The 27,416-nt window shown below is 35.3% G+C and overlaps 4 protein-coding genes across 7 annotated transcripts in view; 1 reads left to right on the top strand and 3 right to left on the bottom strand.

Moving 5' to 3' along the window:
- The window catches only part of septin6 (septin 6), a 30,580-nt gene extending 19,069 nt beyond the window's left edge, over positions 1-11,511 (bottom strand). For all 4 annotated transcript variants that reach the window (XR_012339766.1, XM_073821100.1, XM_073821101.1 and 1 more), the window contains exons 1-4: positions 11,410-11,511; positions 9,740-9,854; positions 4,012-4,207; positions 846-1,032 (exon numbers count right to left, since the gene is read on the bottom strand). Coding sequence is in view for 3 of the 4 variants with exons in the window: in XM_073821100.1 (XP_073677201.1) it covers positions 846-1,032; positions 4,012-4,207; positions 9,740-9,854; positions 11,410-11,454 (543 nt within the window). In the remaining variant the exon portion in view is untranslated. The remainder of the gene's footprint in view (positions 1-845; positions 1,033-4,011; positions 4,208-9,739; positions 9,855-11,409) is intronic.
- A 1,454-nt stretch (positions 11,512-12,965) lies between these two features.
- On the top strand, positions 12,966-15,745 carry sowahd (sosondowah ankyrin repeat domain family d). The gene is made up of 2 exons (XM_073821004.1): positions 12,966-13,204; positions 13,580-15,745. The coding sequence occupies exon 2, from the start codon at positions 13,692-13,694 to the stop codon at positions 14,751-14,753; it is 1,062 nt and encodes a 353-aa protein (XP_073677105.1). The 5' UTR covers positions 12,966-13,204; positions 13,580-13,691; the 3' UTR covers positions 14,754-15,745.
- Positions 15,746-16,419: 674 nt separating this feature from the next.
- rpl39 (ribosomal protein L39) lies at positions 16,420-18,013 on the bottom strand. The gene is made up of 3 exons (XM_073820962.1): positions 17,930-18,013; positions 17,599-17,702; positions 16,420-16,632 (listed from the first exon to the last, which is right to left on the bottom strand). The coding sequence occupies exons 1-3, from the start codon at positions 17,930-17,932 to the stop codon at positions 16,584-16,586; spliced, it is 156 nt and encodes a 51-aa protein (XP_073677063.1). The 5' UTR covers positions 17,933-18,013; the 3' UTR covers positions 16,420-16,583.
- A 1,807-nt stretch (positions 18,014-19,820) lies between these two features.
- upf3b (UPF3B regulator of nonsense mediated mRNA decay) lies at positions 19,821-26,003 on the bottom strand. The gene is made up of 10 exons (XM_073820676.1): positions 25,802-26,003; positions 24,824-24,930; positions 24,622-24,728; positions 24,397-24,495; positions 23,630-23,740; positions 23,495-23,538; positions 23,185-23,376; positions 22,817-22,971; positions 22,400-22,721; positions 19,821-20,828 (listed from the first exon to the last, which is right to left on the bottom strand). Exons 1-10 carry the CDS (start codon positions 25,913-25,915, stop codon positions 20,676-20,678), a joined length of 1,404 nt encoding a protein of 467 aa, XP_073676777.1. The 5' UTR covers positions 25,916-26,003; the 3' UTR covers positions 19,821-20,675.
- Positions 26,004-27,416: the final 1,413 nt, after the last annotated feature.

The following is a 27,416-nucleotide window of genomic DNA, read 5'->3' as shown; positions in this document are numbered from 1 at the left end:
TCTTTTGTGACATTATAAATGTCTTTATCATCATTTTTTAACAATTTATAGCATCCTTGCTAAATTAAAGTATTAATTTCTTTAAAAAATAAAGTTTAGCTCCAACCCTAATCAAACACACCTGAACCAGCTAATCAAGGTCTTAATAGGTATACTTGAAACTTCCAGGCAGCTGTGTTGAGGCAAGTTGGAGCTAAACTCTGCAGGACACCGGCCCTCCAGGATCAAGTTTGGTGACCCTTGGTATAGAGAATAATATGATATAATGGTATAGTGAATAATATTACAAAAGCTTTTTAATTCAAATATATGCTGATCTTTGGATCTTTCTAGTCAAAGAACCATGAAAAAGAAAGTACTCAACTGTTTTAAATATTGATAATGATAAAAAAAGTGTTTCTTGAACAGCAAACCAGCATATTAAAACGATTTCTGAAGGATCATGTGACAAGACTGGAGTAATAATGCTGAAAATTTAGCTTTGATCACAAAAAGAAACTACATTTTAAAATATATTCAAATAGAAAGTGGTTATTTTAAATAGTAAAAATATTTCAAAATATTATTGCTTTTGCTGTATTTTAAATCAAATAAATGCAGGTTTGGTGAGCAGAAGAGTCTTCTTTAAAAAACATTGAAAATCTTACTGTCCAAAAACTTTTGACTAGTAGTGTATAGCAGACATTAATTAAATAAAAGCCTATTTTGTAATAATTTGTCATGAACTTTGTGGTCCACTGGATTAAATACTGTACTGACTAAAATATTTCTACTGTTGACCATACTGTCATTCTGAGCTGTGTTATGTGTGATCAAATACTTGTTAAACAAAACACATCACTAACCTTACTGTCCAACTTCTTCATAGTAACCAGGTCAAGGGACTTTAGCGAGTGTCCAGTGGGAGCAATGAAATACAGACAGGCATGGATCCGTGTATCATGATAACTGTGTAGGGTGCGTTTAATCTTCAGTTCCTCCTGTAGGTAGGCTTCAAACTGAGTATCGATGAACTCCACAATAGACTTGTAACTGCAAGTTAAACAATGAAGAAGTGGAAATAATTACTTACGGGCAAGAGAAACAAGCACAAACCTAACACTCACACTTAAAGGGATAGTTCACACAAAATTGAAAATTCTGTCATTAATTACTCACCCTCATGACGTCCCGAATCCGTAAAACCTTTGTTCATCTTCTGATTCTCGTAGCTTCATAAAATTAAGGTTGAACCACTGATGTCACTTAGACTATTTTATCATCCTATTGTCCTTACTACCTTTCTGGGCCTTGAATGTGACATTTGCATTGCAGTCTATGCAAGGTGAGAAAGCTCTCAGATTTCATCAAAAATATCTTAATTTGTGTTCTCAAGATGAACAATGGTCTCGAGGGTTTGGAACAATATAAGGGTGAGTAATTAATGACAGAATTTTTTATTTTTTGGGTGAACTATCCCTTTAAGTAAGATTAGTGTTGTATGTACAACGTGTTTAAAGTTTCAGCTGTATTACAGAACTGTAAAATAATACTCTGTGAGCTTTGAGGAGAAAAGGTACTGGTTCAGGCATCTATAAATAGTTGGATAGCTCAAGACTCATAAAAGCACATCTTCAGGCAAAATAAAGCTTGTCACAACCAATCAGCTTAAAAACAAGCTGTTTCAGTCAAATCTGAAGACCATGAAAATCCTTTATAACTGGCACTTTCTTAGCCTACGGCATAAGAAACTTAAAAGTGGGGTTATATCTGGTTTCCTGATATCATACAACCTTTATATTAAAATGAGCTCAACACAAAAAGTCACATGACAGAGATCAAGAAAAGCAGGAACAACAGAATTCCTTTTAATGCAAGACTTCAAAGTCACAAAAAACAAGGGCATTAGAGGGTAGTGAATCCTCTGTAAAATCTTTTAATTTATCAGGAAAAATACTTATTGTTGTACAGTTTAAAAAAGACGATGTTCTTTGCATTCATGACTATTGACAAAGCTGATCTTGGTTTCTGAGGTTCATTATTTATTATGAAACGTACCAGGCTGAGTTTAATATGTAAATTATATTTATATTCATTATAATTACTATTATGCAATAATTATGTTCATAAAAAATATATTTTACACACACTAACACAAAACCAGTCATAAAGGTCCATTTTTTTTTATTTATACAACATTTCAAGGCTGAATAAATTATTTAAATTAGGATAGGAAAATATTTGGCTAAGATTTAGAAAATGTGAAAATCTGAAATCTGAGGGTAATTTGCAATAATAAAAAAAAAATGTCCAAATGAGGTTCTTAGCAATGCATATTACTAATCAAAAATTACGTTTTGAGATACAGTATCTCACAAAAGTGAGTACAACCCTCACATTTCAGCAACCATTTTAGTATAACTTTTCAAGGGACAATACTATAGAAATGAAACTTGCATGTATTTTAGAGTAGTCAATGTGCAGCTTGTATAGCAGTATAGATTTACTGTCCTCTGAAAATAACTCAACATACAGCCATTATTGTCAAAATAGCTGGCAACAAAAGTGAGTACACCCTAAGTGATAACAGCAGTATGTTGTTTAACCATGCAAAGCCACATGTCCTATTCATCATGTTTATGTTTTTGTCTGCTTGACAGGACCATACAAAGTTGTGTATCTTGTATTAGAGCAGTTAAAATTGCTTTAAGTACAATTATCTCATACTGACCGCTGGATGTTCAACATGGCATCTCATGGCAAATAACTCTCTGAGCATTTGAGAATTAGAATTGTTGCTCTCCACAAAGATTGCCAAGGCTATTAGAGGTTCAGTAACACCCTGAAACTGAGTAACACTACAGTGGTCCCGGGTCATACAGAGGTTTTCCAAGATGGGTTATATTCGGAACAGGCCTTGCAAGGGTCGATCAGAACCTGGCTTCAAAAAACAGATGCATGAGTGCTGCCAGCATTGCTTTAGAGGTTTCAGAAGTAGAAAATCAGCTTGTCAGTGCTCAGACCATACACCACAACAAGTCGGTTTGCATAGGCACTGTCCCAAAAGGAAGCCTCATCTGAAGCTGGCTCAGAAGAAATCCCGCAAACAGTTTGCTGAAGACAACCTGTCCAAGAGCATAAATTACTGGAACCATGTCCTGTGGTCTGATGAGACTATAAGATAAACTTGTTTGGCTTTTTTTGTGTCTTGCCTATAGTCAAGCATGGTGGTGGCAGCATCATGGTCTGGGGCTGCATGTGTGCTGCTGGTACTGGGGAGCTGCAGTTCATTAAGGGAAACATGGATTCTATCATGTACATGTTCTGAAGCAGAACATGACGCCTTCCCTCCAGAAACTAGGCCAAACGGCACTTTTCCAACATGATGATGACCCCATGTCTCCAGACCTGAACCCTATTGAGCACCTGTGGGGCATCCTCAACCTTAAGGTGGATAAGCACCATGTGTCTAATGTCCAGCAGCTCTGTGAGGAGTGGAAGAGGATCCCAGCAACAACCTGTGCAGCTCTGGTCAATTCCATGCTCAGGATGATTAAGGCAGTGCCAGATAACAATGGTGCTAACACAATATATTGACACGTTGGACAAGTTCACTTAAGAGTGTACTTACTTTTGTTGCCAGCTATTTTGACAATAATGGCCGTATGCTGAGTAATTTTCAGGGCACAATAAATCTATACAAGCTGCACATTGTCTACTCTAAAATATACCCAAGTTTTATTTCTATAGTATTGTCGCTTGAGAAGACTGCATTTATGGTAGAAAATTTACAAAATATCTTCATGGAAAATGATCTTTACATAATATACTAATGATTTTTGGCATAAAAGAAAAATCTATTTTTTTGACCCATACAATGTGTTGTTGGCTATTGCTACAAATATACCCATGCTACTTATGACTGGTTATGTGGTCCAGGGTCACAAACGTACCAGTGGAAGCCTATAACATTCTGGATCATCATAGGACTGATTCTGTCTCTGGTTAAAGCTGATAACAAGCAGATCTCACCTGTCCTCTTTGTTGATCTGATCTCCAAAGCCTACAGTGTTGACCACGGTGAGCTTGAGGCGAACGTTGCTCTCCTGCAGCTCGTAAGTGTTGGACTTGAGCTGCACTCCAGGCTGATTGTGCTGTGTAGGTTCACCCTCGAATTTGGTGTTGAACAGGGTGTCCATGAGGGTGGACTTTCCCAAACCAGTCTCGCCTGTAAAAAAACACAGCAATAAGCTACCAGGCTCTACATCAAGGTACTCTTGTGAAAGTGTGCCAGAGACCGGCACAGAAGAGAAAAAAAAGTGTTAAATTAAGTCGCTATTTTTGTTTTCCTTGTGCAAAAAAAAGTAAAATATTCTGATAGCTTCATAAAATTAAGGCTGAACCACTGATGTCACAAGGAGTATTTTATCAATGTCCTTACTACCTTTCTAGGCCTGGGAACGTAGTAGCTGTGTTGCTGTCTATGCAAGGTCAGGAAGCTCTTGGATTTCATCAAAAATATCTTGATTATTGTTCTAAAGATGAACGAAGGTCTTATGACTTTGGAACAACATGAGGGTGAGTAATTAATGACAGAATTTAAATTTTTGGAAGGAATTCTTAACTTCAAAATTACACACATCAGCTTTAATACATAAGTGCACTATTTAGCTGATGCACACACTTCAGATTTTAAGTTGCATAATCGGCGTGTAAAAGTCTTAAAGCCATGCAGCAATCCTGGCTGAGTCTGCCTAAAAGTCCTATTCTTGCTTTCCTGACAACCACAAGCGCGGTAGAAATGGACATCACACAACACCACCAGAATGTTAATTATATGGATGGCTAGAGCTGGGCGGTATGACCAAAAATTTATATCACGGTATTTTTCAAAATTATACGGTATCACGGTATATGACGGTATTTTTTTTTTTTCATGCATGACTAGGTGTTAACCACATTTCCTAATAAATTAGAGAATAATTACTGCAGTATATTGGCTTACATTGACCGGACTAGTATTAACTCAGGTTTGATTGGTCTCACAAAATGCTGCTGTTCACAAAGAAGTGACAGTGGCACTCATAATTGTAATGAGGTGAAGAAATCAGAATTCATGATTTGCAGTCAAAATACACAACACTTTATTGTGCATTCTTCACAAGTTCACATTTACAAGTCTACGCGTTTCTCTTCCAGCAGGAGGCGCTGTCAGAATGGTAGTATACAAAGCAGCGCAACAAATGATTTTGAAACGTGCAGCGCTCATATTTATTCAATGGATAGCCTTTTGAAGTTTCATCGCAATTCTTGTCTTTCAGTCCCCACATTTTAGACCACCTGAAATCATAATTATGACTTTCATAACCCCCTAATAACACTGCAGTCATCAATGAAAATTAAGAGCTTTATTTAAGACTTTCAAAAACAAACCTTACACAAAATACGTTTCATTTTTATTTATTTTTCCCACCATGTTCGGGGCACAAGAAAAATATTAAAGGACTAAATTAATATCAGCATATGAAGTATAATCGTCTCTCATTGTCTGAAAGAATGCACATCAGATGCTGAAAGTCAGTTTTTACTTTCACTTTAACATATTGATCAGTTTCCACGTTGCTTGTGTGATATCCATTGGCTTTAAAGCATAAATATTAATAAAAATACAGTATATAGAAAAGAAATATCTTTAAAATATTGCGACGTAACACCAACGTAAAGCCATTGTTTTTCTCTCACTGAAAGCTGTCTGCGCACAATGCGCCGATCTCTGCTCTCATCTCTGCAGACACACCCCCTCTTGAAATTTCGGCATTACAAGTTTTGCAAATCGCTAACCCTGGGTCTTTCTCAGATATACTGAAATACGTCCACACCTCAGATGTGTTGCTTCAGACAAGCACGTGCAAGCTGCGGTTTCTGTTTGCGTCAACATACGTGTTCCCAGCGCTTTGTACGCACACACTCACCGGTATTGGGGTATATGAAAAATGAATATCATTAAAAAAAAAAACACCGGTATTCGGTATGAAAAGGTATACCGCCCAGCCCTATGGATGGCTCACATTTGCCATTTCTTCATAAACTCAGCCTGCAAATCCCATTCCCACGGGCCCCTCACTACAGGCATGAGCAAAAAGCCTCGTCTGACACCTAAAAATAAAGCAGCGATTTTCTACCCAGATCAAAAGCTGATGAGCAGTGACTATCACAAGGAATGAAACTCCTGAATTAAAGGCAACGCAAGCATCACACACAGACCATCACGTAATTCAATCAAAGCTGATGGTTTGCCTTCTCTCTCTTTTCCAGATAATCATGGCGTGATATTTAGTATTCACTAAACCTGAAGCATTAAAGCCGAACCTGGATATGAATGATCAGGCCTGCTTGCTTAACAACAGTCCCTTGCCATTTGCCAAATTCCCTTCACACTAGTTTCCAGAGAGTTCTGTCACTTCCTCCTCAGAGCTTTAGCAAAAATGGGATAAAAGCCCTGGCAGATGCCCTGAACTTTAAGAGATGCTAACAAAAAACTGAAACAATGGCTTTGTATAAATAATTCAAAAGGCAAAGTGAATACCAAAAGCATGAAGACGTCAAAGGCGTAAGATTTAGCTAGAATTTTACTTTGTTTATTGGCATATGGCCTCTTAGCGAAAGGACAGAATTATATGCCTGATTAACAGTTTCCTATAAACATTTCCTCAGACCATACTGTTGATTTTACAAACAGATTTCAATATTATTAAATACTGAACAAAGGCTGCATCACATAGTTGTTTTTGTAGAACAGGATGATTAAGATCCTGATTATAAATAATTTTAATTAAACAATTATTTGGTAACACTTCAGAATAAGGTGTCATTTGTTAACATGAACAAACAATGAACAACATTTATTACACCATTTATTAATCTTTGTTAATGTTTGGCAATAAAACTACAGCCTTTCATTGTTTTTTACCATGTTTTAACTAATATTAACAAACACAATTGTGATTTTAATAATTCATTAGTAAACAATTCGCTAGAATTAACTATGATTAGTAAATGCTGTAGAAGTATTATTCATTTTTAGTTCATGTTAACTAATGAACTTAAATGTACATTTTTTTTCTCTTGCAGTTTACATTAAAGATAATTTTACATCTGAAACTTTATATCCATAAACCTAAATTCACTAATAAACAACACAATGCAAAAGTAATATACCACAGTGTTAATTTTAAAGATTGTACATTTATTTAACATACTAGGTATTTTTGTGTTTAAGCAGACACAAATGACTTGCACTGCATTAAAAACCTTCATTTTATCAATTTGTGCATTCCCTAAAAATCAAACTGGTGTTTTCAGCACCATGCTCTACTGTTTAACCAACAGAAATGCTTTTTTCCTGGTATGCTACCAGTTAAACTAGTAAGTTATTCTATGAATTGTTGCTGACACACAGGTGTAGGCCAGATGATGTCACCTCACCTGTTAATAAGAACAAGAGTGAACCTGCCTTGTGGTATTAAGGTGTATGTCTGACCACCTCTACCCACTTTTGATTATTCAAAATGCATTTTGTGTGAACATCACCCTCTTTGTCAAAGATTTTAGAGCAAGTACAACTTTAAAACCCAACGTTAAACACTGAACTGAAATATACAAACTAAACGCAACAGTAAACACCACCTGGAATCAAGAAGTGAACTCAGCCACAGTCTCTCTGCCAAACCAAACACACAAACCTTGTTAAAGGGAACCACAGGTATTAAGACTTATATGGCTTAATGTAATGTAAATGATATCTCTTACCTAAATATGTAGTAGAAAAACCATGAAGGATTTATGTTATTTATAAAATCCACATCGTTTTATACATATTTTGGACTATGGGGGGTGCCATTTTTTTGATGATGTAAAACACTGCTCCGGGTGTGTGTTCACGGTGTGTGTGTGTGTGTGTGTGTGTGTGTGTGTGTGTGTGTGTGTGTGTGTGTTCACTACTGTGTGTGTGCACTTGGATGGGTTAAATGCAGAGCACAAATTCCTATTATGGGTCACCTTACTTGGCCTCACTTCACCTCCTCCTCCTTTAAATGGTTGCACTGAGTGAGCTACTGGCACTACCTGTTGCTATTTTTATCACAACACAACTCTGAAATGACAAGAGTTGCATGTTTACATCCTGCCAGGATGGCATCTAGCATCTCTTGTCTCTGCTGTTTGTAAGCTCTTTCAGTAGCTGTGATCTACTAAAAGCCTCAAAGGCATCAGGGCTTAAGTGGAAAGAACAAAGACGCAGGTCTTCAGAAAGTTTTATTCATCCACAGGCATCTTCCCATTCTTTTTTCCTCTTCCTATCGCTAGGAAAACAGTGAAGACTTACATCGTTTCTCTTGTTGCTTTTCGACTGAAAATTACAAAAAAAAGCCGCACAATGTGGCATCGTATCAGTATTTTATTTTCCGAGTTCTGTTGCGGTAAAAATAGCAACAGGTAGCACCACTAGCTTAGTGAGTGCAACCATTTTACATCATCAAAATAGTCCTATAATCCAAAATATGCATAAAACGACGTGGGGTTTTTAAATAACATAAATCTTTCATAGGATTTCTACTACATATTTCAGTAAGAGACATAATTTGTGTTATATTAAGCCATACAAGTCTTAACATCAGAGGTTCTCTTTAAAGGATTAGTTCACTTTCATAACAATTTACAGATAATGTACTCACCCCCTTGACATCCAAGATGTTCATGTCTTTCTTTCCTCAGTCATAAAGAAATCATGGTTTTTTTTGAGGAAAACATTTCAGGATTTCTCTCTATATAATGGATATGTATGGCGCCCCTAAGTTTGAACTTCCAAAATGCAGTTTAAATGCAGCTTCAAAGGGCTCTAAACGATCCCAGCCGAGGAAGAAGTGTCTTATCAGGTGAAACGATCAGTTATTTTCAAAACAAATTGACAATTTATATACTTTTAAACCTCAAATGTCTTGTCTCGTCTCTGCGCATGCGCAGTCTATGTGATCCCGGTCAATACAGTTAGGGTATGTCGAAAAACTCCCATCTCGTTTTCTTCCCTAACTTCAAAATCGCCTTTCATCGCTGCAAAAGTACAGAAACAGCGTTTACAAAGTTAACATACAAAGAAGCTCAAACGCCCTTTACAAAAAAGGTAAAAACAGCATTGTAGGACTATTTTGACGTTGAAGACATAAACGAGATGGGAGTTTTTCGACATACCCTAACTGCATTGACCCGGATTATACTGACTACACATGCACATTGCAGAGATGAGACAAGACGAGCATTTGAGGTTAAAAAGTATATAAATTGTCAATTTGTTTAGAAAATAACTGATCGTTTCACTAGATAAGACCCTTCCTCCTCGGCTGGGATCGTTTAGAGCCCTTTGAAGCTGCATTTAAACTGCATTTTGGAAGTTCAAACTTGGGGGCGCCATACATATCCATTATATAGAGAGAAATCCTAAAAACTTTTCCTCAAAAAACAATTTCTTTATGACTGAATAGAGTAAGAACAGATAATTGTCTAACCTCCAGTTAGACGCAAGCAGAGAATGAATGAAACCAAATCGCAAGTTCCTGCAACTGCTCTCCATCAGTGCACCAGTATTTAGTAAGTGGGTCACAGGACAGAATCAGTATGCGTTCACAGTGAAGGGGTGTGACATACACTGAAGCAAATGGTTAGTTTCGCCCCAAGGAAAAAAGGAGCTCCCGCATGACACACTCACCCACACAGAGGATATTGAAGCAGAAGCCATGGTTGACGGACTTGTTGACCAGCTGGTCCGGCATGCTGTCGAAGCCAACATGACCAGAGAGTGGGACGGCACGTGCACCTTCTCCCTAAAATAAAATAAAAGCAAACCATATGAATACAAAAAAAGATTTCTCGCTCTCAGCAATGCAAAGTCTTTGTAAGCACCTTCATTTATGAGGATGCGAAAAGAAACATTGTCAAAAGTTCATAACATGCACCTCATTTCAAACATAGACACTAAGTAAGTCTGTGGTACAGATCTCAAAGTTTTAGCTCTGTGCACTTCCTCTTTCCTGTCTGATCTCAACTGTCGAAACCACATTCAGGCAAACAGACACGTAAACCTTTTTGCAGTCGCAGACAAATGTTACCGTTATCAAGTATCACAGATACCTGGGAAGCAAAACGGTTGTAAATAACATAACACAAATTTCACATTTAGGCCATATTACACTTCAGCACTTCCTCTACCATTGTTCACACAGGTGGCCTGCCAAAACTTTGGCAGGAAAGGCTTATTGCCGACATTTACAGCATATCCTTTGGTGTGTGGGTGATGCATGTGACCTATGCAGCGAGAACGTGCCAAATCATTGGATTTCTGCTAAAATAACAAAATGAAAAGTGAGCATTCAATCAGCACAGGTCTAATGTAATAAAGTTCCATTACCTAAATGGAAACATTAAGTTAAACTGCAATGAACAGTGTAATCCATTCAGTGAGAATGATGATCAGCAGAGATGATCAGTTCTATTATGAGGATTACTAACAAATAACACTAACATTAACAGGCAACTAGAGAAGTCACAGACTGTGAGAGCATCTTATTGACTGAACAAACAGTCACAATCTGACCCACATGTGCAACATTCCCAAACCAGACAACTGTAAGGAGTCCAAAGGGGGGTCATCATGACTGAAACACCCCAATGGCTGCTTTATAACCAGAAAATACTGGTTCAAACCTCTGGTTTGAATAGTAAAGACTGATGTAGGCGTCATTTATTATATCTAACAGCTGAGCTTAGTTTTGAGCCTGCTGCCTCATCTTAGCTAACGTTACGTATTCACATTAGAGACGTCAGAATGAACAGAACACAAGATACAAAATACATTTGAAATTGTTTTACATGCCAGTTTCTGACATTAATGCACGAAATACTTGATGAAAGACAACGCCCAGCGTGCACACACAAGGATGCTAATGCAATTACATATAACGGTATTTAATGCGGTCGAATTAAATGGATTTTACAATACAATGACACTCTATAATATGACTGATTTTTTTTTTAATCGTTGTTTGTGAAAATCCATCAGTCGTGGTCACTTCAAACCATGATGTTCATCCGTTATTGTTGGCCCTCAACATTAAGCCATTCACTCAAAACGGCTGCATGGAGATTTGTATATTTTAAAATATAACTTACACAAAATGCGTTTATATATTCTAATCGTGTACACAAACAATACCAGAATCAATCAGTTTGGTAATAATGGGCCATCACGTTCACGAATAAATGAAAATCGAAACCTACTGGATTCTACCATATGTCACACCCGCTAAAATATCCGGTAGCAATTCGCCACTCTGGGTTGGTAAACCGAAAGCACATTTTGTGATAAAACAGTGCTCTTACCGCTTGTCGAGCTATCTCAGTGGCCGCCATGGTTCTCTCCTGCATCAACCCTTCACAGGAAACTGCAGCACGCACGCAAGCGAAGCTACAGACCAAGCTACAGCGACGAACTCAGATACGATGGACTGTACCATTTATGACCGATGCCATGGCGGCTTCTGTTATTTTTGTAATTGCATGATTTTGAATTGTAATTATATACGAATTAACGTATAGCCAAAACACACGTAGGTTGATCATTAAAACACTCAAAACAATCATGATAATCAAAATATTGTGTCACAATATGACCCCCATTTTATTAAATGGTATAGTCCTCTTCATTTTCAGCTCAACCGCTAAAATGCATATTTCTACAGGTCTTCTGCTCACCAAGCCTGCATTTATTTGATCCAAACAGTTAAATTATATAGTTTTTTACTATTTAAAATAACTGTTTTCTATTTGAATATGTTTTCAAATGTAATTTATTCCTGTGATTATAAAGATGGCTTTTTAAAATCATTAATCCAGTCATATGATCCTTCAGAAATCATTCTAATATTCTGATTTGCTGCTCAAAAAAACATTTATTATTATCATTATGTTGAAAACAGCTGAGTATAATTTTTTCAGGTTTCTTTGATGAATAGAAAGTTTAGAAGAGCAGCATTTATCTGAAATAGAAATCTTTTGTAACAATACATGTCTTTATCATCTTTTTTTTTCTTTTGATCAATTTAAAGCACCCTTGCTAAATAAAAGTATTTTTTACGGTAAGTAAAAATAAGTAATTTTTACGGCTTTTGCTTTATTTTGGGTCCAATAAATGCAGTTCTTTAAAAAACATTTAAAAATATATATATTTAAAAAACTTTTGACTGCTAGTGTTTAAATAAACACAGATTCATGTATATATTTAATAAAAATGTTATATTTTTATACAAAATACTTATTTGTACATATAATATATATCATATATACATACATAATATACACATTAAACACAAACTTTTATTTTGTATGCGAATATGTAACATAGTTCTAATGACTTAAATATGTAATAGTAATACTCGAAAGCCCACTTTAACACATTAATAGACTACTGTATGATTTAGCTTATTATAATATTTAATGTCATCGCGTTTTTATGCATAAGGGTGTTTCTATGTCCACACAAACTGAAATATTTTTTTTTAGCATGAAAGCAGAGATGTATTTAAAATGTTGACTCATTTGCATTACATAACGTAGCCTTTATTATGCTAAATGTTACATTTTAATGTTTATAAGTACTACTCATTAATAGCTGGAAGATGATTTATTTGAACTGACGTAACATAAAAAATCATATAATAATCATATAAATTATATAGTAGGCTAATATAGCCTAAATCACAGAATTAAGCAGCAGGTTGCAAAAAAAGCTCTCTTTCCTTCCTTCTGGGTTCCATCAGCCAATGAATAGTGGCAAGTGTCGTGGGTTTGAAGACAAGTGTTGATTTAGTCAGTGGTATTTGAACTTTAGACTTTATGAAGGGGAGGGTTTGCATGTCGGAAATGGCCACTGTGAGACTGTGAGGGAAAACACACTCGAATAGTTTCGGTTAACTCACAGAAAATATTATCTGCTTCCCAAAAAGGAGAAACTGTCGTTTAACTAAGCGGTTTGTTTAGTCCTACAACCCACAGAGAATTATTTGGTTGAGTGTACACAGCTTGAATTAGAGGGACGAGGAAAGAATAGCCTACTTTGAAGAGCTGTGCGGACAACAGGTGACAGGCTACAACACCGGATGCTTTACCTGAGAGACAGGTATTCATTCACATTTATCAATAAAGCTTAGCTTGTAAAACTTTAGGAAAGGATAACGTTAGATGTATTTTTACATTTTTCAGAAATAATTAGACGTAAATCAACTGTATTTATGAAAACGTAAAAGGCTAAACTAGCCTACTAGTGAAAGATTAAAAAAATAAAATGATAATGTAAAATAGCCATTGTTGCATTAGTGTGAATGTTTTGTTTTAAAAGCAAATGTAAAAAGCGGAACACGAATGAGGAAGCAGCGCGTTTCTTTCCCCAAGAGAAAACTAGTCACATTGCTTAGTTTTCCTCTTAAATAAAAATATATTTTAAGGTACTTAGATCTTGTTTAATTTACGCATATTATCCTGTTTCCACACCCAGATTTGAACATTTATAGCCTATGAAGCGACTATAAGGAAGATCTTCTCTGCTTATGTAAGCTTTTTCAGTTTGGATCTTATCTAAGTAAATAACTTCCCTAGGACCCGCCAGTATGTATGAAGGGAGCAGCAGTGGACCCATCAGCTCTGAGGGACATTTTAGTAATGACCCTGTGGGAGAAACAGCACTGTCCTCAGAAGAACCAAAAGATTCAGACGGTGAAGCTTCAGGCAGTAATGTGAGAAATTCAGATTCCCCTAAAAGCAGGATAGCAAGCCAGGTCCGCTCAAATCTTGAGGAGCGATTGTCAAGACATGGTGCTCGACCCTCGTCTCCTGTGTTCAGCGCCTCCTCCCGCAGATCCAGATTTCAGAAACAGCTGGAGGAACCGGGCAGCAGCGCCTCCCGCAGACTATCAGTTGATACGTCGGGCTCCCTCACCCCCGCTATGCGAAAGAAGTATTTGAAAGAGTTGTTTTTGAATAACAAATCTGGACTGTCAAATATTTTATCATCCAAACACACATCGTCAGAAGAAGTGGATGCATCGGCCCCGTATGGAGACACTTTGAACAGCGGCGCTCTCTGGGTTTTGGATCCCATGGAGCACGCTTGGATGCTTTCTGCTGTGGATGGAAATTATGACACTATGTTGGAATTTCTCTCCGAGGATCCTAGTTTATTGAGCAGAAAAGACTTTATCAGTGGTTTTACAGCTCTTCATTGGTTGGCGAAAAATGGAAAGGACGAGACGCTGATTCAGCTCCTCAGGCATGCAGAAAAAGAAGGGCTGTCAGTGAATGTGAACTTGAGGGGAAGTGGAGGGCTGACGCCTCTTCATGTAGCTGCCATGCATAAACAGTACATGGTTGTAAAGGCTTTGGTTGGAGCATTCAGTGCTAATATAGACGTTATGGACTACAGTGGGAAAAGAGCATGGCAGTATCTCACAGACAACTCACCGAGAGAAATGAAGGAGCTCCTGGGAGCCTGGGATGATGAACACTCTGTAGGGTACTTCAATGTGAATAACAGTGCGAGTCAAGCACAGCTGGTTAAAGAACATGCTCAAGAAAAGAGAATCGAGGTGGACGGCTCAGGAGGAATTTCACGCCAGCGATTCTCTTCATTTAAGAGGCTGTTATACAACTTTGGTCTGCTTGAAAAGATCTGAGGCTTGAAATTTGTTCCTTTATGAACAACACAATTTGTACGGCTAATAATGTGGCACTTTTTAATTTTCATAACAGTGCTGTGTGTTTTATGATGAATTATAATCTTTTTAATAAACAGACTTGCAAGGAACTTCTCACCAATGTTTTAGTTTATCTAGTTGAGGTCAAAAGTTTACATCAACCTTGCAGAATCTGCAAAATGTTAATTATTTTACCAAAATAGAGGGATCATATAAATTGCATGTTATTTTTTATTTAGTACGGATCTGAATAAGATATTTCACGTAAAAGACGTAATTATATAGCCCACAAGAGAAAATAATAGCTGAATTTATAAAAAAAATTATCCTGTTCAAAAGTTTACATCCACTTGATTCTTAATGTTGTTACCTTTTTGTTTAGTGATAGTTGTTTATGAGTCCTTGTTTGTCCTGAACAGTTCTGCAGAAAAATCCTCAGGTCCTACAGATTCTTTGGTTTTCAGCATTTTTGTGTATTTAAACCCAACAATGGCTGTATGATTTTGAGATCCATCTTTTTACACCGAGGACAACTGAGGGACTCATATACAACTATTACAGAAGGTTCAAATGCTCACTGATGCTCCAGAAGGAAACACATTTCATTAAGAGCCAGGGGTGAAAACTTTTGAACAGAATGAAGATAAGTACATTTTTTCATTTAGTACTGCCCTTCAGAAGCTACAGAAGATACTTACGTTTCCTGGAAGACCAAATAGGTTAAATTTACCCTGAACTTCAAATGGATTGTTTCCTTCTGAAGCATCGGTGAGCATTTCAACCTTCTGTAATAGCTGCCTTTAGTGTGAAAAGATGGATCTCAAAATCATACAATTGTTGTCACAGTCACATGTTCAAAAGTATGAAAAATCTGTGTAACTTTGAAGAACGTCACTACATTTCAGTAGTGTTTTAATGTGGTTGCTACCAAAACACTACCATTACCAAAAATGTGTCTAAACATGGGATGTTGTCAAAAATAAAACAGTGAATTTTCAACTACGATGTTATGATAGTTTTGGGTTCAATGCATATCCAGACTAAGTTTGAAACAAGTATGATCAACTTTTTACCTTTTACAAAGAAAAATTGGATTCAAAATACAAATCTCATAAATTACACTTAAAATATTGGAAAAATGTAATTGCTATTGATTTACATCTAAAACAAAATGTTAATAAAATAGCAAAAATATATATTCACAAATGTAAAAGCAAGCAAAATCTTAATACATCAATATAATCATTTTAATTAAATTATATATCACTGCGCTTCGGTAATGACAAATTTTGGGCGAGGACAAATATTTCAAAACTTTCTGAAAATACAATAAGAGAATTAACTGCACAATTACTAGAAATGTGTACCTTGAATGTTATAGAATTTGCATTCGTGGCAAATTTGTAGAAAAATACTTTTCAACTGACATTGAACCAATTCTGTATAATGGCCCATATATAGTCTAGATACATAGATAAATAACTGTCATGAGGAACATAAAAGCTCAGTGAAAGCCAAAAAAACGTTTTATTACAACCTCAGTTTTGTGTGTACAACTACCATCTGTTGCAAACCCAGCCACTGGAAAAAAATCAACTCTGACATTTGCCATTTTCACAAAAGAGGAGGATACAAACACTTCTGGTTCGATGACAAATCTTTTATTGTTCAGCAAGGACATAACCAGAATATCTGTACAAAAGAGAGACTGCTGTTCCAGATAGCATGGCTTCTCTCCAGCTCCGGACGAGTTGGTGGTCCTGGCAGCGAACAGACGGAGAGAGGGGGAAGCTGAAGTAAACTGTGTGTTTACAAGCCCAGCTTGGTCCTTCTCCAGTGTCTCCTCTTGGAGTTGTACCTGCAGAGAGAGTTGCCAAGATAAAACAAAATCAATAACAATCAATTACTACTTTTGTAATAAACTGCACCGCTGAACAACTACGAACAACGCAGCCAAGAAACAATACAAAACAACCCATAAATCATATGTTAGTTTAAAGTCATAACAAAATGTGACCCTGAAAGACAAAACCTCTTAAGTAGCACAGGCTTATTTGTCGCAATAGCCAAAAATGCATTGCACATTGTCTTTTATGCCAAAAATCATTAAGATATTAAGTAAAGATCATGTTCCAAGAAGATATTATGTAAATTTCCTATTGTAAATATATCAAAACTTAATTTTTAATTAGAAATATGCATGGCTAAGAACTTCATTTGGACAACTTTAAAGGTGATTTTCTCAATGTTTAGATTTTTTTTGCACCCTCAGATTCCAGATTTTCTAAAAGTTGTATCTCAGCCAAATTTGTCCCATCCTAACAAACCTTACATCAATGGAAATCTTATTCACTCAGCTTTCAAATGATTTATAAATTTCAATTTCCAAAAATTGACCCTTATGACTGGTTTTGTGGTCCAGGGTCACAAATTTAGTGTAATAAACACCACATATATCACTCACACAGTTTTTTTTTTTTTTAAAACATTATAACAGCAAATCAAAGTACTGATAAACAAAGTTGCTTAATGGGCAAATCCTCAATGTAAAAAATGCACAATTATAATCCTATGAAGTGTGTCTCCACAAAAGAGCATTCACATGTCATATGAAAGATGACAGTACTCATTGCTCCAGAGCAGGAGGATGCTCTCAGCAGGAATAATGACAGTACTACCACAACAATTTAGCACTGCAATTGCGTCCTGCTTTCCTTGGCTACTATAAACTAACGTTATAGAATCAGAAACAACGACCACCAAGTTATCACTTTAAGACTGTAGTTGCGCGTTCATTACAACGGCTACAACCATGTCAACATACCTGATCTTGTTGCCAGTTTTCATCCTAATCCACTGTGGAATTGGCCTGTTCTGCTTCTGCTTCTTGGCGAGGAAACGTTTGATTCTGAAGGTCTTATGGGACGCCTGACATACAAACATAAAGCACGCCTTCAGACAATCTGCAATGGCTGAAGTTTATCATCCCGCGACACTTCACCGGGGAAATGCTAGCTATGATTATATTACTTACCGACCATTAATCTGTCAAATATTAAATCACACTACTTAAGAACTTCAACTGACATACAAAAATGAAGAGATGTACAGGAGAACATCCACCTGTTTAAGGATGTTTTAAGATTTCCACTTACCATTTCGGAGATCGCTATCCGTTCACCACTATGGCGGTAGTCGAAGAGGAGGAACCATGGGAAACGCAAGCGCTGTATATCCGAGTCACGAACCGAGCGACTCCTTCGCGTCACAGCGACACCCAGTGGCTCCACGGATCACAAGCTACTGGGTGTGTTTGGCTTTTTGAAGATTATATTTTGCATCTAATGTTATTAAAGACATTATTCTAATTTACACAAGTCAAAACGTTTTTGGATAGTAAGATTTTTAATGTTTTTTTAAAAAAAGAATCTTCTTCTGCTCACCAAGCCTGCATTTATTTGATTTAAAAGACAAGAAAAATGTGAAATATTTTTCCTATTTAAAATAACTGCTTTCAATTTGAATATATTTTCAAATGTAATTTATTCCTGTGATTTCAAAGCTGAATTTTCAGCATCATTACTAGTCTTCAGTGTAACATGATCCGTCAGAAATCATTCTAATATGCTGACTTGCTAATTAAAAATATTGTTATTTGTTGAAAACAGCTGAGTAGAATTTTTTCAGCATTTCTCTGAAATAGAAATCTTTTGTAACATATCATAAAAAGAACATTCAATTTAGCTAATTTTTGTATGTTTAGTTTTTAATGGACAAAAGTTGGTCAATCATGTTAATATCATAAATAACCCCTCCTACAGCCCTTATTATTTAAAATAATTTACTTTAAATGACATAAATTAAGAAAAGCAGGACAATGACGTCCTTTTAGGAAATGAATCTCTTAAAGAAAAGTTATCTCCTCTTTTTACTACTTTGTTGTTGCATTTATTTTTATTGTATTGTAAGTAACCAATTATTTAAAAATTATTATGTGAATCAGCAATATCAGCATTAAAATAACCTTTTTGATAAAATTACATTAGGCACAAGGCTTTTAATGGATAAATTAACTAAAATCATAAAACTAGCAACTTTAAAGTCTTAGGTACATTACCAGTCAAATGTTTTTGGACAGTAAGATTTTTAATGTTTTTTTTTTTTTTTTTAAAGAAGACTCCTCTGCTCACCAAGCCTGCATTTATTTGATTAAAAGTACAGCAAAAACAGTAACATTTTAAAATATTTTTACCATTTAAAATAAAAGATTTCTATTTGAATATATTTTAAAATGTTATTTATTCCTGTGATTTTAAAGCTGAATTTTCAGCATCAGTCTTCAGTGTCACATGATCCTTCAGAAATCATTCTAATATGCTGATTTGCTGCTCAAAAAACATTTATTATCATTATTATGTTGAAAACAGCTGAGTAGATTTTTTTCAGGTTTCTTTGATGAATAGAAAGTTCAGAAGAACAGCTTTTATCTGAAATAGAAAACTTCTGTAACATTATAAATATCTTTATCACCACTTTTGATCAATTTAAAGCATCCTTGCTGAATAAAAGTATTAATTTCTATAATTTCTTTCCCTAAAAAATAATTATACTGACTTCAAGCTTTTGAATGGTATAGCGTATAATGTTAAAATTGGTTTTTATTTCAGATAAATGCTGATATTTTCATCTAAGAATGTAATCAACTGTTTTAAATATTGATAATAATAAATAATGCTTCTCAAACAGCAAATCAGCATATTAGAATGATTTCTGAAGGATCATGTGACACTAAGGACTGGAGTAATGATGCTGAAAATTTAGCTTTGAAATCACAGGAATAAATTACATTTAAAAATATATCTAAATAGAAAACAGTTGTTTTTGCTGTACTTTGGATCACATAAAAAATGAAATTTACTTTAAAAATCAATTCTAAATAAATACATTAATTAATAAAATTAAGTCCCATTTGATGGAACAAAATCATAATCACATTTTGGAAAAAAGAAATGTAGACAAATAAAATGAGATACTAGAAGTAACATATAGGTTGTTCATTTATTTATTTATTTATTTTTTTTTATTTCTCTTCACATTTGGACAAAGCTGCAACTATGAAAGCAAGCTGTGTTTTGAGTTAACGATTAGTTACAATGGAACATACAGTGGATGACAGCACAGTTTCTAAACCAAGCTAACCAGAAGTTGCATTTTCTTCTGAGTGGTAGGATATGCATCAATTCCAAAACTATAAAAGGCCACATCTGTTTTTGCATATAATGTAGTCGACTTGCAGAAAAGAACTGACAGTGATCAAGGCATCAACATTATAAAGCATGGCTCTTTTTCCACCTGACCAATCCCTAATCAGAACAGAAGCAATCGTAGATCAGCAAGCTCTTCAAAACAGCTGCAGGCTACATCCATGCTCAAAGAACACAAATTTATTACTGATTGTCTGAAGTAAAATGCAGTGGATAGTAGGTTTCGGGAAAGGCGCGAAAGATCTTTCTAAAACGGAACAGTGAGCAAGCTAGATCAGACCTTTTATAAACTGTGAAACAAGTAAAGCAAGTTTGGCTGTGTACCAAAAGTAAGGTCACTTTGAGTTATTGTGGTCCAATCGCTTTGGCTTCTCTCATGATTAAGCCCCGTTTCTCAAATCTAACCGTCGGTTAGAACTTGCCTTGCTCATGAACAGAAACTTTGGGGGGCTCATTCAGGCACTGGAGGGCAACAGGTATGTGCTCTCATGTCTTTGACAGAGAGCAGAGAGTTTGTTTTTTTTTAAAGTGGGGGGATTTCTTTTGATGGCAGCACCATGTTTTGAGGTGTTTGTCCTGATTAGAACAGAGCCCCTCCTTTCGAGACATCATGTCATGCCAGCATAGAGCTGTTTCCTCACTCCGCAGCTTTCTCTTGAGTGTTCTTGGACTCCCGCTCAGCTCTCTTCTCCACTGCCTGTCCATCTTCTCCTGTTCCTCCTCCTCCTCCTCCTCCACCCCGATTACGGCTCCTCGCCCCGGGCTGGTACAGCTGAATTGCAGGCCGATCCTAAGACAGAAATGTAAAAATTATAGGCAATATGTAAAAATAAAAGTTACACAAGGTCTTTAATGTTTGTATTAAAATTCATTGATGTTTTTTTTTTAATAATGTGAAATATTACTACAATTTAACATAATACACTACCAGTCAAAAGTTTTTGAACAGTACGATTTTATGTTTTTTTTTTTAATTAGTCTCTTCTACTCGCCAAACCTGCATTTATTTGATCCAAAGTACAGCAAAAACAGTAAAATTCTGAAATATTTTTACTATTTCAAATAACTGTTTTCTATTTGAATATATTTTGAAAATGAAATTAATTCCTGTGATCAAAGCTATGTTTTCAGCATCATTACTCCAGTCTTCAGTGTCACATGATCCTCAATAAACTATTATAATATGTTGATTTGCTGTTTGGAAAAACTTTTAAATTAATATTATCAACATTTAAAACAGTTGAGTACATTTTTTCAGGATTATTTAATGAATAGAAACATGCAAATGAAATTTTACCTGAAATAAAAACCCTTTGAACAAAATTATACACTATACCATTCAAAAGCTTGGAGTAAGTATAATCTTTATTTGTATTTTTTTGAGAGGGGGGAAGAAATGATAAATACTTTCATTTAGCAAGGATGCTTTAAATTCATCAAAAGTGATGATAAAGACATTTATAATGTTAGAAAAGATTTGTATTTCAGATAAATGCTGTTCTTCTGAACGTTCTATTCATCAAAGAAACCTGAAAAAATGTTAGCTGTTTTCAACAATGATAATAATAATAAATGTTTTTTTAACAGCAAATCAGAACATTAGAATGATTTCTGAAGGATCATGTGACTGGAGTAATGATGCTAAAAATTAAGCTTTGAAATCACAGAAATAAATTACATTTTAAAATATATTTGAATAGAAAACTGTTATTTTAAACTGTAAAAATATTTCAAAATTTGACTGTTTTTGCTGTACTTTAAATCAGTTAAATGCAGGCTTGGAGAGCAAGAGTGACTTCTTAAAAAACCAACATTAAATATCTTACTGTTAAATTTTTGACTGGCAGTGTAGTTTATCTTAAAGGTATAGTTCACCCAAAAATTCAAATTCTGTCATTAATTACTCTCATGTCGTTCCAAACCCATAAGACCTTTATTCATCTTTAAAACACAAATTAAGATATTTTTGATGAAATGCGACAGCTTTCTGACCTATTCTCATAGATTTATAACATTACGGTTGAACAACTGATGCCACGTGGACTATTTTATCAATGTCCTTACTACCTTGCTGCACCTTGAACTTGGTAGTACCATTGCTGTCTATGCAGGGTCAGAAATCTCTTGGATTTCATCAAAAAAATCAAAAGATGAACGAAGGTCTTATAGATTTAGAACAACATGAGGGCGAGTAATTAATGACAGAATTTTCATTTTTGGGTGAACTATTCATTTTAATCTATTTTCAAATGTAATTTATTTCTGTGATCAAAGCTACATTTTCAGCATTATTACTCCAGATCCTTCAGAAATGATTCTAATATGCTGATTTGCTGCTCTGTTGGTGCTCCGGTAGTGTACCTTATTTCTCAGACGGTCTTTTTTGGCACTGTCTTCTCTGCTTTCTCTTTTGCTGTCCTTTGATGGCTTTTCAGAGCGAGCATTGCCAGAGGATTCTCCAGTGTTTTCGTGCTTTCTTTTCTCCCAAACGCGCTCCTTCTTCCCCTCCTCGTCTCTCTTTTTGTAGGTGTTTTCTCCGTCCTGGCGATCCCTCCTCCTTCGATCTTCATCCTGCCTTCTGATCCGTTCTTTTTCTTTCTGTCTTCGCTCTCTCTCTCTGTCCCGGTCTCGCTCTCGCTCTCCATCACGGTCTCTGTAATGTTTATGCCCGCTATCCTCTGACCTGAATGACAAAGCATATTTGACACCATGATATGAAATTAGAGGAGAAGACCTAAAAAGTAAAATATATGCTAATGTTAAGTGTAACCAACTTACTTTCCCCCTTTCTCCTCTCTGTGTTCCCCATTCTGACGCTTCTTTGTGTCTCCAGGAGGTCGATCTTCCTTGTGTTTCTCTCTGTCTTGTTTCTTGGGCTTGTCCTTTGGCTTCTCAGTATCACCGTCGTCTGTTTTCTCTGGTTTTTTTAAGAGCTAAAAAGACAAAACAAGGTTGAATCAGCAAGATTAAAAAAGAAAATAGAAATTTTAACTTTTATTAGACAAGGATGCATTCAATTCATTACTAAAAATGTAAAAACAAAAATATGAAGCAGCACAACTGTTTTCAACATTGATAATAATAAGTAATCATCCAAAATACATTTATGAACCTAATAGATTTATGGACAAAACAGAGATAAGTACCTTGATTTTTGGCTGTTCATCTTTAGGTTGGTCCTTATCCTTATCAGATGCCTTTTCTCCTTTTTTCAATTTCTCAGCCTCTTTTCTTTTTCTCCTGTCCTCCTCTCTCCACTTCCGCCGTTCTTCATCTCGCAGACGTTTGCGTTCTAGTTCTCTCCGTCTCCTCTCTTCTTTCTTCTCTTCTCTAATCCTCTGAGGACAGGATGAAACAGCATGAACACACATAACATACAGTATGGCATATTACATATGGAAACTATATGAACTGGTGTCAGTATGCAATTAAATAAGTAAACATTACACCCTTTACCTGTTTATTTTTAAGGAAGTCCAAGAGAGGTGTCGTTTTTTTAGCTGAGGAAAGAACATTTCAGATTATTATTTTAAATCAAAAGAGAAAACTATTTTAAATAGTTTTGTTTAGAGGTTTTGTGCTGAAACTTACAACTAAGTTCCTTTGTCTTGGCCTCTATTTCCTCAAGTAAAGTCTCAGGATTGGAAGGAGATTTTTCCTCGTCACCATTGTAGAACTCCAAAAATTTCTTGTAATCAACATCTAATAAATCACAGGTAAATAAATAATTAACAATTGTTTGCAGCGATATCAATTAAATGCAAAAAACATAACAGTGTCACATCATAATATGCTGATTTGCTGATTATTATTATGAATATTTAAAACAGTTGAGTACATTTCTTTCAGTATTCTTTGATGAATAGAAAGATCCAAAGATCAGCATTTATCTGAAATACAGCTTGGAGTCAGTATTTTTTTTTTTTTTTGTTGAAAAATTATAGAAATTAATACTTTTATTTAGCAGTCATACTTTAAATTGATTAAAAGTAATGACAAAAACATTTATAATGTTACAAAAGATTTCTATTTCAGATAAATGCTTTTCTTCTGAACTTTCTATTCATCAAAGAAACCTGAAAATATACTCAGCTGTTTTCAAAATAATAATAGTAATAATAAATGTTTTTGACAAGCAAATCAGAATATTAGAATGGTTTCTGAAGGATCATGTGACTGGAGTAATGATGCTAAAAATTCAGCTTTGAAATCACAGGAATAAATTAACATTTTAAATATATTAAAACAGAAAACAGTCATTTTAAATAGTAAAAATATTTCAAAATTCTATTTTTGCTGTAGTTTCACTGTTCAAAAACTTTTGACTAGTAGTTTAGATATATATATATATTTTTCACCATCTTCAATTGTTCCACTTTTGGCATCCTTCTTCTTGCTCCTTTTCTTAGCAACTTTCTGGAATGGTGCAAACTCAATAATTGCTGGATATTCTTGACCTATAATATGGGAGAAAGAAGATACAACAGTTCTTACCATCTCAGCCTGAAGACTCTGACATTTGAGGTACAATATTGCAAAATTAGACAGTGAATGGAAATGGTAATGACATGCAAAAGCCAAACCTCGACTATCAATGAAGACATAGCCATCAAAGCGGTCTCTGAAGAGCACTATGTCACCCTGATTTTTGAAATTCAGATAGGCTCTTGCAAACAGATGAGGGAAAAGACTGCAAATAAACAAACATCTTGATCAGCCATCAAACAGCTTTCATCCATTTTGTTTCAGTCTTCTGTTTCCTTTTATAAGACTGCATCTACAAACCTAGTATCGCTAGAGAAAAACTCCAGGTAATCCAGCTCTGGAAGAGGCTGCAGCTGTTCCACTAAGTCGTCTTTAGTCAGACTTGGAGGGAGACGTCGGATCACAATCTAAAAAGAAGTATAATACAAAACAAAAATCAATACTGGAATTACTTGCACACACTTTCTATGTTTTTTATACAATGTAATACCTATATGACACATGAGATAGTCTGCAGGACCCTACACCACAAAACCAGTCTTAAGTAGCATTGGTATATTTGTAGCAATAACCAAAAATACACTGTATGGGTCAAAATGATCTTTTTTCCTTTAATGCCAAAAATCATTAGGATATTAAGTAAAGATCATGTTCCATGAAGATATTTTGTATTGTCCCTACTGTAAATATATCAAAACTTATTTTTTATTAGTAAGATGCATTGCTAAGAACTTCATTTGTATCTTGGCCATATATTGTCCTATCCTAACAATCCATTAATACATACTTATTTATTCAGATTTCAGATGTTGTATAAATCTCAATTAAAAAATCGACCCTTATAACTGGTTTTGTCGTTCAAAGTCACATATACACAAAGTAAAGTCTATAAACTGTGAATGCTGCATATAATAACTTTAAAGTTACTGAAATATGATCTGACATTTAAAATACCATAATTTATTCTTCGTGGCTGTATCTACAAAAATAACCCTGTCAAAGTTGATATTACATTATAGTGCTAATAAAGTGCCAGATCCCCGCAGTGATTGGAAACTTTTGACAGGGGGATTTGCTAACCAGTATGTATCAGACATGTTCTGTCATTTTCACCTGCGACGTTTAAATCAAACATAAAATAATACATAAACATGTAAGCAAAAACACAGCTGCAAAACTAGAACTCATAGTATTTCAAATGAAAGCGACTAGCTGCGGTGTTTACAGTCTATTTGTAGCAAGAATGTAGCCAGCTAAGTTAGCCTGCTAACTAACTACCTTTGTCATAGCCTCCTTCTTCTCTTTATTTGGCTTCTCTTGTTTCTCATTTTCGTCACATTTTATTTCCACTTTTCTTTCTCTGGGACGCGTGTTTTCCTTGTCCTCCTTCATGATCCTCTGCCAACTTTTGCAGCGATGTCGTACTTCGTAGGTTTCTTGCTGTTATCAGCCGTGTTTGCTATCTCTCCACTGCCCAACTTTCCGCAGTTGTTTCTCCGTAACACCAGCAGGCGTCTCTGATTGGCTACGGCTCTCGGTAAAGCGAGGAGCCTCTATGGCAAGCCGTTTCAGCCTAAAATATACTAAGCGTTAGTCGTCTTAATTGCATTTTTACTAGTAACAATTCAATAAGAGAGCTCTATAATTCAATTTTTACTAATAACAATGCCAATTAAAGAGCTCTCTAATTAAATTCTTACTAGTAAAAATTATAATTAGAGAGCTCTCTTATTCAATTATTACTAGTAACAATTCCAATTAGAGAGCTCTACAAATTAATTTTACTAGTCATATGTAGGGTTGGGAATTGAAAATCGATTCCGATTCTGGATTTGGATACTTAAGATAAAGAATCGTATACTTGTTATAAAATTAAACTTCCAATACCTCTTATTGATTCCTGGGTGCATTTTTTCATCTGGCAATCTGCCAGGACCTTATGTGGTAGTGTAAACATCAGTCTACAAGATGGATCACGGGAAGCGCTCAAAAGTATGGCTAGGCTTTGTAAAAACCGCTAAACTTTGTAAAATCTGAAGACAAAGCTACTGCTGCACGCAAACTTCATCTTATTAGAGACCTGCAAGGGACGGATTTTTTAGTCCCGCGCCCTTCCCTTGCAAAACCCCATTGGTTAATAAATGTATTGGTTAATAAAAAAGGTTTTAAAAAATAAACACCTTTAGAGGAAATGTCAGGCATAGGGGGAACTTGCAAAATTTAGCCAAGAAGGATGGGGGGCCCCAGTGTAAAAAAGGCTGAGAACCCCTGTAATAAACTAATATGTTGCAAGCAAGGTGTCACGAGCAACATCTGCAGTCTAAGCATCTGCAGTTGGTTCACCATGTCGAAATAAAAGAAAATAAATTTTGTTTGTTATTTGAGCTGAAACTAATGGCACTGAAAATAAACATGTTATGATATATGTTTGACTTTTGTTGTTGTTGTTGTTTTTTACTAAACTGGAATCGAAATTGGGAATTGACGAGAATCGGAATTGATAAGTGGAATCGGAATTGGAATTGGAATCGATAAAATTCAAATGATACCCAACCCTATTCATATGTCTCTATTGACTTCCATTCATTTTTAATTACAGAGCTCTACAATTGAATTATTACTAGTAAGAATTACAATTAGAGAGCTCTCTAAATAAATTTTTACTAGTAATAATTCCAATTACAGGGCTCTCTAATTCAGTTTTTGCTAGTAACAATTCCAATTAGAGAGCTCTCTAATTTAATTATTACTAGTAAAAATACAGCTGTACAATTCAAATTTTACTAGTAAAAAACAAATTTTTTGTGCAATTGCAGAGCTCTGTAATTGCATTAAAAAGCTCTCTAATTCAGTTCTTACTAGTAACAATTGAATTAGAGAGCTCCCTAAATGG

This window comes from Garra rufa, chromosome 16 (assembly GCF_049309525.1).
Source record: "Garra rufa chromosome 16, GarRuf1.0, whole genome shotgun sequence".
NCBI classification, from domain to species: Eukaryota; Metazoa; Chordata; class Actinopteri; order Cypriniformes; family Cyprinidae; genus Garra; species Garra rufa.
This window is presented reverse-complemented; position numbering and strand designations above follow the sequence as displayed.

Coding starts and splice junctions, on each gene's coding strand:
- sowahd (XM_073821004.1), top strand. CDS start 13,692: ATGTATGAAGGGAGCAGCAGTGGACCCATCAGCTCTGAGGGACATTTT.
- rpl39 (XM_073820962.1), bottom strand. Junction 16,633..17,598: donor AAAACTGGCAACAAGATCAG/GTATGTTGACAT, acceptor CTCTCTCTGCAG/GTACAACTCCAAGAGGAGAC.
- upf3b (XM_073820676.1), bottom strand. CDS start 25,915: ATGAAGGAGGACAAGGAAAACACGCGTCCCAGAGAAAGAAAAGTGGAA. Junction 23,377..23,494: donor ACTTCCTTAAAAATAAACAG/GTAAAGGGTGTA, acceptor TCCTGTCCTCAG/AGGATTAGAGAAGAGAAGAA. Junction 22,972..23,184: donor ATGAACAGCCAAAAATCAAG/GTACTTATCTCT, acceptor TTGTCTTTTTAG/CTCTTAAAAAAACCAGAGAA.